Consider the following 11,322-nt stretch of genomic DNA (forward strand, 5'->3'; position numbering starts at 1 on the left):
TCCTAAAGAAAGTAGCTTCAAATACACAGAGGGGGAGTTCCTGTCATGGCTCAGTGGTTAACAAATCTGACTAGGAACCATGAGGTTGCAGGTTTGATCCCTGGCTTTGCTCAGTGGGTTAAGGATCCCGTGTTGCTGTGAGCTGTGGTGCAGGTTGCATACTTGGCTTGGATCCTGCATTGCTGTGGCTCTGGCGTAGGCCAGCGGCTACAGCTCCAATTAGACCCCTAGCCTGGGAACTTCCATATGCTGCGGGAGTGGCCCTAGAAAAGGCAAAAAGGCAAAAAGGCAAAAAAAAAAAATACACAGAGGAAAGACAAAAGGGATTCTGATGTGAAGAATGGAGCAGTCCTGAAACATGTTGGTTTATGTAGTATCTATCTCTCCAGGAGGCAGTCAGCATTGCTAGGGCTGTGCAATCCTAGGGTTGGAAATACTTCATTAAAATACTTTCTCTATTATTCCCTTTAAAATATATTCAAAATAATGATATAAGATATGGAAGCTTGAGTATCAGTTTTTTCCAACATGAAAACAGTCCAGTTGCCGACCTGCCACATCAATGAAAGCGAAAGAACAAACCTGCCAGAAGAACCTTATAAAGAAGAGGCCCACACTGCTCTGAGAGGCCCAGCAGCAGAGACTGAGGGGCAAGCAAAAGACTGCTCCTCTTGTCAAAGGAACGTGGTAATTACTGAATCTGTAGGTGGCAGGGCCCCCACCCTAACTCACCCACAGCCCTTGCAGCTGACACTGCTGATTCTTTAGGATGGATTCCAAATTACCATCTATCATGAGAGGCAGCACAGGGCAGGTCTGCCATGGATAGGCTAATTATCAGAGCGCGCTGGCAGCATGGGAGTGAGGTCACCACGTTTCCCTCTTTGAACCCTCCTCGCGTTGGAACCAATGAGAGACTCAATGGCATTGTTGGGAAAACAGTCCCAGACTAGAGGAGCTTTATTCAGATTAAGGACAACATATTCCTCCCAGTTTGCAATTCTAATTTCATCCTGTCTGAGTTGCATCCATTGCTGCCTCCTCCCACCACACTGACTATAAAAAGACCATCTCCAGATTGGAATGTCAGGAATGCAGATGTCATTGCACTTGACAAGCTAGTTGTAACAGGGTAGTCATGGATCCCTGTAAGAGGACAGAGACAGAGATAGATAGAGATCAAGGAGAAAAAGCCTGTGGAGGAAATCTGTGGCTCTCACAGCTCAGAGAAGAAGTGAAAGACAGAGGTTAAAACTAAGTGGACCCAGGAGTTCCCATTGTAACGAACCCACCCTGGCCTCGCCCAGTGGATTAAGGATCTGGCATTGCCATGAGCTGTGATGTAGCTTGCAGATGCAGCTCAGATCTGGTGTGGTTGTGGCTGTGGCCAGCAGCTGCAGCTCCAATTCACCCCCTAGCCTGGGAACTTGCATATGCTGTGGGTGCAGCCCTGAAAAAAAAAAAAAAATCAAAAAAACAAAACTAAGTGGACCCCTGTTTAGGTGATGTCTCCTGTTTGCCTGGATTAAAGTGGTCTCCAAGGGCCAGCTGGTCATAAAGTAATGACCAAGGAATGTTAGAGTCCAAGGAGACTTTAGAGGTGGCCTGGGTCGACCTTTGCAGTGTACTGATGAGGGAATAGAAGCTCAGAGGGTTGAAGTGACAGAATCAGGACTAGAATTCAGTTCTCCTGATTCCCGTCCCATGCTCTTTTGTTAAACTAGAAACTTTGGTGCCAATTGTGGATGGTGCCATGGCTGCAGCAGTGGTTTCTGTTCAGAGACAACAGTCTTCAAGCTTGTGGGACTTTAGGATGCTGGAGCTGGAAGAGACTGAGGTTTTTGAATCCACTTCCCTCATTTTACAGAGGAGGAAAGGGAGGCAGAGAGGGAAAGTAACCAGTGCTAGTACTCCATGCCGATGCCAGAAATGGAACCTGCAGGTTGACATAACAATAACTGCATAGGGATGAAGTAGGAACCTAGTTCATTTTACTTTGAGAGGTCCTATATCTGGAGAGTAAAGTAAACTCTGGGATGGATCATGGACATGGGACAGTCTTGAAGATCTCATCACAGTCTTGATAGTTTCAGGTGTGGCAAAGGGGGTGATAGATTCTATAAGAATTGGGAGTTTCACGGGTCAGACCCATGAATTTCCTAGTCAGTGTGATCCTCATTTCCCTGCCTCTTGTAAGTAGATAGTTGCTTGGGGGATGTTTTCATCTGGAATCCCAGCGCTAGGTGTAGCGCAAACTACACCTCCCCAGGCACTTATGTTCCACCTCCTGTTTTTGGAAGTAAATTTTCTTGGAACACAGCCTGCCAGTCCACCTCTGTATTATCTTCGACTCCTTTCATGTTGCAATGGTAGAGCTGAATAGTTGTGACAGTATGGCTTGCAAAATGGACTGTAGTTATTATCTGGCCCTTTGCAGAAAAGTGCCTATTCCGTTCTAGAGTTGTATTATTAGGTGTCTGTGAAGTGGGGGATGTTGATATTCATGTTCGTTGTGGCAGAAATTTGAGAGCAGCATGCAGCCTGGACAGTCTATCATGTGAGTGATGAAACAGAGACAGCCCTCACTATCTGGAGAAATGGAAAATGTCCATTATCCTTGAAGTTGAAGGAAACTTCTGAGCCAATAATGTAATTTTTCAATAAACACACAGTGCATTTTACAGTTTTTGTCTTTATGGTTCTCTGGGAGATTGGAATTCACTGGGATCAGGAGAAAAGGAAGCTTCTAGATTAAACAATAATGTCTGAGATTTTTTTCCTTGGCACTAAGTCCATTCTCCTTACAGGGGGAAAAAGGCTTAGAATTAGATTATTATCAAATTCAAAACTGATCACATGACCAAACTGAATGGCATTCCTGGTCAGCACTGTGTCCTGGTAAAGCAGGACAAGGAGGCTGTGTTTATGCTGTGGAAGGAGGCCCTCCCTCCCCTTCATGGGTAGGAACCAGCAAAAATTCTCTGCTTCTCCCAGGACCACTGGGGATAGGGAGGAGACAAGGTGGAGGGGAACCTGAGACACAATTTTGTGCTTCCCACATCCTATCTTGGTTTACCTCTTGCTCCGCAGGCAGGACTTATACCTTACAAATGTTGATTTTGATAACAGTTTGAGGTTCAAAGGATTTTAGAAAACAAATGGATTCAATTTCATTGCAAATAGATTCACTAGATTTATTTTTTAAGTAATGTGAAATTCAATCCATTTCAAAGTTTTATAAATAAACAGTTTTTTTTTTTTTCTTTCCAGATTGTGATTCTGGTCCTTATTCACAAGTGCATTTGCAAAAAGCTACTAGGCCACCCTAGGAAATGAGGAGGCTGTGGCCATCGCTCCCCCTTTCCTTTATTTTTTTTGGTCTGGGGCAAGAGTACAATGGAGGCCCATAGGCCTTAAGTGTGGCTCAACCCCCCTTTTTCTTCCCACACCTCCAAAGAGCTGCCGTGGCCACCTATGGCGACATACACCTGGAATACTCTTTGGAGAATAGAAGAAGTCCACTTAGGCCCTGGACATGGAATTGGTACTGTATGGGGAAGATATGCCAGATCCTAGATGACCATCCAGAAAGGAGGTGGATGGACACTAGGTGTGCACATCCCCTTGGCCCTGTGGACTCCTTGTTCTTGTTGGGGGGGGGGGCGAGGGGAGGGGGGCAGTATAGCTGCAGGAGGATGGAATGAGGTGCCTCTAAAGCACGGGGCAGTACTGGTTCTGAAGACCCCATCTTGGGACTTGGCCAACAGTAGGGAAGATCCTGTGATCTGTGGCTTCTCTCTCTTTTTGCCCCTTTTGGTGCAACATACCTGGGATCATCCGGGCTCATCAGAATTAAACAAGAAGAAGAAAAACACTTGAGCAAGGATGATGACATATCAGGAGGAGACCAGCTGCAGAGAGCCCAAGTTCTGGGAAGCCTGCCTTAGGTGGAACAATAACAATTGTTTTTCTAAGAACAGATCATGTAGGAAGCCTCTCTCTCTGTAGGCAAGTAGGGTTCTAGCTTGAGCCAGTTCCTGCTGAGCTAAGAACACAAATACTGCTAGTTCAGATCTACAACTCACCCTGGACAGGATTGAGACCCCAGGATATGAGTTTCCCAAAGCCTCTAGCCTCAGTCCTTTAACAGCATTCCCATTCTATTCTACAGGTAGAAAGCTCTGTCATGCCTGATTTTTGTCCCTGCAGATAACAACACCATCTCAGAACTCAGCTCCCTGCATGAGGAGGACAGCAGTTTCCGCCAGTCTTACCATCAGATGCGAGGCAAGCAGTTCCCGGTGTCTGGGGACCTGGAGAGCAATCCTGACTACTGGTCAGGTGTCATGGGAGGCAGCAGTGGTGCAAGCCGGGGGCCCTCGGCCATGGAGTATAACAAAGAGGATCGGGAGAGCTTCAGGCACAGGTGAGGATGGCTGTGGCAGGGCAGCTCTGGTGCTGGGTGTGAGGGGGTAGGAGCTTGGAGGCAGGGTGGATCTGAGGATGTTACGACTCCATAGCATCTCTGTCTGCCTCTCTGGGTTATCCTGCTGCATCTGTCTATGAGCTGTTGAACATCCCTTTCCTACCTGCATTAAGCAAAGGCACACTTGGGCTACTGTGTCTAGAATTAATCCCTCAAGGCTCTTTGAAGAGGATACTCTAGACCCCTTAATGAACTGCATTAACATTCCTCTGCCCGTCTCTAAAAACCCCACCGTCATCGCCATCTTTTTTGATTATTTGGTGAATGGTCAAATGCCAAACATGTTATATTGTTGCATTTGATTCTCATAATTCTAATGTCCCCATTTTAAACTGAGGAAACTGAAACTTACACATGGTAAGGAATTTACCCAGGGTCTCATGGCCAATGAATGGGCAGGGGAACCAAGATATGTGTCCAGTTCTGTGTGGCTAATCACCACTGATGGCACCTTCACCACTCACCTATTCTGTATCTTGAAGGGCAGTAGACATCGCTTTTCTCTCGGTACCAACTGCAGGGTCCCTCTGGCCTGCTGCCCCAAGAAGTCACTTGGCCTCCGCTCTAAGGAAGGAAAAGCCCTGTTTATCACTAAATGCCACAGGGACTCTGTGGGTCACACCACCTATTGCTTTTCAGGGTGTGAGAAGTGAGTCAGGAGGCTGATAACCAGAAGTCACAGCATAATAAAGACTTCACGTGTGTGTTTCAGTACCGCGTAGACCACAATGTAGTTTTACCCAAAGGACCCCATTTTGATACTTAAACTCACAAGATGGGCACGACGGCTTTGACTTTGCTCTTTGAGATTCAGAGGAATGGGAGGTGACCAAGGTGCCTCATCCAATCAGGAGCGGAGCTGTGGCTCGGCCGAGGTCTTCTGATCAAGGCCCAGACACTAAGGGGGTGGGGGTGCCCTTAGATCCCCTCTCAAGCTCCCCCACCTTCCTCACGCCAGGTGTTGGGGACCTAGGCCTTACCTGAACTGACCAGCGCCTCCTCTGCCCGCAGCCAGCAGCGTTCCAAATCCGAGATGCTGTCGCGGAAGAACTTTGCCACCGGGGTGCCGGCCGTCTCCATGGACGAGCTGGCGGCCTTCGCCGACTCCTACGGCCCGCGGGCCCGCAGGGCGGAGGGCAACAGCCACGAGACCCGGGGCGGAAGCCGCTTCGAGCGCTCGGAGACGCGGGCGCATGGGGGCTTCTACCAGGACAGCTCCCTGGAGGAATACTACGGCCAGCGGAGCCGCAGCCGGGAGCCTCTGACAGACGCCGACCGCGGCTGGACCTACAGCCCTCCGCGCCGGCGGCCGCCTGACGACGCACACCTGCCGCGCCTGGTGAGCCGCACGCCGGGTACCGCGCCCAAGTATGACCACTCGTTCCGGGGCGGCGGCCTGGAGCGGCAGGCGCGGCCCGAGGGCGCCAGCCGCGGCGGCAGCCTCGAGACGCCGTCCAAGCTGAGTGCGCAGCTCGGCCCGCGCAGCGCCTCCTACTACGCCGCCTGGTCGCCGCCGTCCACCTACAAGGCGGGCTCGCCCCAGGGCGACGAGGAGGATGCGCCCGACGACGCGCTGCCGCCCTACAGCGAGCGTGAGCTCAGCCGGGGTCCGTCCTACCGCGGCCGCGACCTGCCCTATCACAGCAACTCCGAGAAGAAGAGGAAGAAGGAGCCCGCCAAGAAGACGGTGAGGCCCGGGCGGCCTCCAAGGGGCTGGGACACCGAGGTGGGGGCGGGGGGAGCCAATGGGCAGAATCGCGGTACAGGGGCCTCGGGATCTGGGAGTGAGGAGAGCCCAGGTGGAGGGAACGGACGCTCGCTCTCACCTACCTCTGTTCAGGACCAGGTGAAGTAAGTGAGCGTGCGGCTTGGGAGAGAGAGAAAAAGGCTGAAAAGTCAGGTGTGTAGGGTGTAGAGCAGTAGAGATCATTGATGACCAGCTTTAAGAAGCCTTTAGAAATGCCAAAGATTTGGCATTGTCGATCTAGCAGGGGGAGTGTGAAAGCTATTTTATACACAAGCCATTTTATGTTAACCTCCAGCTGACTAATGAGCGGCCTCGAAAATCAGGCAACAAGAACCAACAAGAATCCCTTATTTGCATGGCGGGAACTGAGAGAGGAAGGCAGTTCCCTTAATAAAAAGCTCAAACCACTATTCCAGGGCAGACAAGCTCTCCTGCCCACTGCTTCCTTTAGCAGTATATTCAATAAATCTCTGCTAACCTACAAGAAAGGGAGGGAGGGAGGAAAGAAAGAAGAAAGAGGGAAGGAAGAGAGAAGAAAGGAAAGAAGGAAAAGGAAGAAGCCTTTAGCATGAGGGATTCTAGGGGTCATTACCACCACAGGCCTTTAGGTGGGCTTGGAAGTCTTTGCAGGCCTGTAATATGTGCATTCCTTCCTGTCCCCACCCCCTTTAGAGTGAGGGTTTGTAACTTGCATCAGATGCCCCAAAGAGTCCACATTCCTGAGAAGGTTAGTAGCCATCTCCATTTATGAAGGGCCGCTCACTCTTTTTTCTTTTGATGTTTTCTTGAGGGTAAACTGTGTACAGTGCCCACTGTATGTGAAGGAAATCTTTCCACCCCGTCCAGCTAATTGTCTCTTGTGTAAGCAGCCTTGTTTTGATTTGATTGTTCTCCATCTAAATGCCCAGAGCAGCCCATTCCATCCCTCAGCCCCCAAATGTGAGCTCTGGACCCCAGAGAAATGTTGGTGAACAATCACAGATGTCCAGTGTGGGTGTCCAAGCTACCTCTGTGCTCTGGAGGCCACTCTCCAAGCCAGGGTGCTTCTGCCCCCTCCCCAGTTATCCTGCCCCTCCTGCCATTTTGTTTTCATGATTCCAAGGGAGATATTTCCTTTACTGTGTAATGTGGGGAGAGAACATGAACAGAAAAAGGTTCTGGCATGATAATTAACTCCTCCAAAACAAAAACTGTGATGACCAGAGTACTGTGGGTAGGCAAGGAACTCTCAGGTGATGTTAGGTTTATGGTATATCATCCACACTAGCTGTTGTGGAGTTACTTAACCCTAAAGGGATGAGAATTCTTCTGTTGTCATGGAACTAAGCTCTAGCAGATGTATGTTGGCTTTAGGATCAATTGAGGCTTAGGGACAGTAGTCACAAACCCAATGAAATGTCCTGAAAGTCAGGGTGTGCCAGGCTCTGAACAGGTGTGGATTCTGCCCAGGGAACCATCTGTTGGGTTGGGGTGGGTTTCTTTAATCAGTGTGTCAATTCACATCAGGATCTTTTCTGCCCTTCCCCCAGAGTGACTTTCCAACCAGAATGTCCCTCGTGGTCTGATGTTTGTTCTCAAGACATCTCTCTGGATGACTGGAAATCAGAAGCAGAACATGGAAACAAGACACAAATCCAAGAGCCATCAGGCCCAGATCTTCTCTGGCCATCACCTTGGAAGATTTGCTGATTTTTGCTTTGGCAGGGGTTGGGGGGACAGCCTTTAAGGGAGGCTGATTCCAAACCTAAGTGCCCATCTAACAAGTTTGAGAAACGTATCAAGAAAACAACTACATGTGAGCACATTCCCGCACATGGAGTTTCTCACCCAGAGTTCATCCTGCACAGTCTCCTTCCTTAGCCAAACCAGGATTCCTTTTTCAGTTCTGAATGGGAGTTAGCTCTGGACTGCTAATCTTCAGAAAATGCCTATACCTACAGTCTGCTTTTCTATACCTCCTGTGCTGTGCTGAGAGACAGAGGAATTTATTACTGCTGTTAGAAGGCCTTCACCGGCAATGGAAAATAGCTTCAGGCAAAATATATGTTTTAGCCCCATCACCTCCCAGTCACTAGTCAATGACTGTTGTTATACTGAAATCAGGCGTTTAGTGAGCTCAGTGACAATGACCTACTGGACAATCACAGAAATGACTTCAATTTGCTGTTCTGAATGACAGTTCTTGAGTGGCTGGAACAACACAAGTGCTGTCAAGGCACTGTTTCTTTTCCATTCTGAGAACATGAACTGCTTTTTCCCTTTGGGCACAGCAACATCTGAGTCTGGGACATCAAGGGCTCTCCTCGTCCTCCCCTTTCCTGGACCCTCCACAGAGCCCCGCCTCCCTCTATGCTGTGATTAGGTGGTTATCAGGTGCCTTTTGACAAATGCTTAAAATACACCCACGAAAGAGAAGAGGGAGAAAAAAGAGGAGAAAACGGTATTGTAAAATGAAGAATGAGAAAGAATCTAGGAGGAAAAGAGTACACGTTCTCATTATATTCTGAATATGGGCCATTTTCCTCACAGTCTCTACTGGATCTTCTGTGTGTTTGGTACTTCGTTTACCATGAGTCGTCCCTGCCATCCTAGCTTTGCCATTCCAGGATCCCTGAGCGTGGAACAGGCATCCCTGGACCTCACCAGGCTGCCACTCTAGATACTTTTGGCAGATGAGGAAAACAGCTTTCTCAAGAAGAAGATCTTCCTATTCCCACTCTTGCCTAAATGGTAGATGTTGCCTAAAATCCAAAGCTAGATCCCTCTGGATTTTTGGCATGTGTATAGATTGTGAAAAATGGCCACAAACTCTCTCCTTCTCTTCAAGAGGTGCAGTCTGTTTCTCTGCCCCTTGAATCTGGGATTGGCCATGTGATTAGATTTGGCCAGTGACCCATTAACATGTGTGACACAAGCAGAGACTTGACAAATTCTGGGGCATGGGGCTTGTCCTCTTTTGCTGCTTTTGGGAACCCTGCAGACACCACCAGGTGAATGAGCCTGGGTTACCCTGCTGCATGATGAGAGGAAAAGGCCTAGTTACCTCCATCACCCTATCCAGTAGCCTATCAACTCTCAACTGATTGCACACCCATGAGTGAGCCCAACCAAGACCAACACAACTGCCTAGCTGAGCCCAGCCCAAATTGCTGATTCCTACTCAAGGCATGATAAGTCGGTGCCATCTTTAAATGTTCATTCCTCCTCAAGGAAAAACTGACCTTTTCTTCTTGTCTGAATGTTTGGCCCTGACTCTCTTTAACCTTAGGTGTTTCCCAGTCTCCCTTCTTTGACAGACTTTTTGTCAAGGATTTTCAGCCCACACTGTTGTGGTGGGATACATGATTGTGTCAGATCACTGGAGGACAATCATGCTTGGTCTCCCTACTGCTCCACTCCCAGTAGTGGTCCGTCCTCTATCAGTGGATCCATGGACAATCTCTGAAGACAGTTTCTTCTTCAGCGTTTCCAGAACCACCTGACTGGAGCTTGGCCCTTTTCTCAGAGTACCATTCCACTGGTATCCACTTAATTCATGGTGTTGCCAAACCAGTCCTCTATGTGCAATGAAATAAAGAAGTCACTGGATGAGGGTCAGAAGGTTGAGTTGGTATGATTGCTTGGGGGAGAGGTGGCCTTCCAAAGGACTTCTCAGTGGCCCTGGCCTGTGTGAGAGAAACCAGGAGGACAGTTCAGCCCAGTGCTGGCACTTCCAAGGCTGGAAGACACAAGCCATAACCCTGGTGCTGAGTTTTAGGCTTGCTGATGTTCCTGGCCTCTGAGAGCTGAGGTCTAGTCTGTCTGTTTGGGCCCCAATTCCCATGGAAAAGATGAGTAGGACATCATTTCTTAGTCACCAGCTTTGGAGTTCAACTTGCTCAGGCAATTCTGGAGAATATTGGATGGCTGCAGTAGCTATTATCTCTTCATATTGAGCACTGTGTCAGGCTTCTCACCACCAAAGAGCCCATAGCACCAGCTGCGGAGACCAGAAATACTGCCTTTATTAGCCGGGGGCAGGTATGCTTTTGGTGAAGGTTGAAAGGAGCCATGAGAAAGGATTATTAGAATTGGAAACCTGCAGTTCCAAAGACAGCAAAACTACAGACAGACCATAAAAAAATACCAAAATGATAACAGGCTACTGAAATAACCTGGGGAGATGGAACCAGGTTGTCCTCTGAAAGGCTACATCAATCACCCAAACTTCCAGGCCTCCAGTCAAGAGGGGAAATAGTCCTTTCTGAGTATGTGGACCAGAGATAAGACTGACTGGACAAGTAAAGGGAAAGCTGGCCATCCTTGGCACCCCACCTTTTCTCAACACATCCTTTCATCTCCTCTGTCCTGAATAGCGTGTCCTGTGTAGGAAGTGCTTATACATATTAGCTTCCTTCCTAGGTTTTATTGGGGGTACAAAATAAAGTCTTGTATAAGACATGGTCTCTGGCCACTGGAACTCTGCAATTGAATAGGGGCAATAAGACAGGCCCAAGAAAGAATGGGAAGATTTTATGCATATAATATGAAATACCACTATGGATAAATTACAACAAACCCAGAGAATTAAAGGTTTTTTTTAATTTAAATGAGTATATTTTGATATTTCAGTGTTGTGTGCATTTGTCCATCCATCCTATTTAATGATGTGCTCAGTGTTCTGAAAAACCCATATTTAAAAGTCAGATCTGGAAGGTGAGTTAGGATGGGGAGGGGTGAAAGGCAGAGGGCCCAGGGTGGTGATGCTGAGAATGTCGGTCTGTGAGTTACAGCCGAGTCAAGGATGTGTTGGATGAGGGGGCATGGATGCAGGTGGCAAGAGGTGTCCCCGGGTAGATGAACTTCTCACGGTCATGCAGAAACTCGTGAGGAAGCTAGGAACATTTGCCGTGGACCTGGCAGTTTGTGCCAGCTGTTCCACCCCAAGCATGATCACCAGGGAGCTCTCCATCTGCTTCTCCAGAGATTCAGCTCTGCAGCTGTGAGTGGCTAACACAGAAAGTCTTGCAGAGATAAGGGGCCTCTCTTCCCCCTTCTCTGTACCTGGCGCAGGGCTGTGCAAACTGAGCATGGAGAGAGCCTGCCACTC

General features: G+C 48.6%; 1 protein-coding gene and 1 non-coding gene across 8 annotated transcripts in view; both read left to right on the forward strand.

Annotated features, from left to right (window-relative positions):
• ILDR2 (immunoglobulin like domain containing receptor 2) overlaps positions 1–10,836 on the forward strand; it is a 60,388-nt gene extending 49,552 nt beyond the window's left edge. For all 7 annotated transcript variants that reach the window (XM_021089484.1, XM_021089482.1, XM_021089479.1 and 4 more), the window contains 3 exons: positions 4,210–4,426; positions 5,498–6,173; positions 7,763–10,836. In XM_021089484.1, coding sequence (XP_020945143.1) covers positions 4,210–4,426; positions 5,498–6,173; positions 7,763–7,798 — 929 coding nt within the window. In that variant the 3' untranslated portion in view covers positions 7,799–10,836. The remainder of the gene's footprint in view (positions 1–4,209; positions 4,427–5,497; positions 6,174–7,762) is intronic.
• Positions 4,480–4,542, forward strand: MIR9825 (microRNA 9825). The gene has a single exon (NR_128510.1). It is a non-coding gene; the product is annotated as a microRNA 9825 (primary transcript).

Source organism: Sus scrofa, chromosome 4, assembly GCF_000003025.6.
Source record: "Sus scrofa isolate TJ Tabasco breed Duroc chromosome 4, Sscrofa11.1, whole genome shotgun sequence".
NCBI lineage: Eukaryota > Metazoa > Chordata > Mammalia > Artiodactyla > Suidae > Sus > Sus scrofa.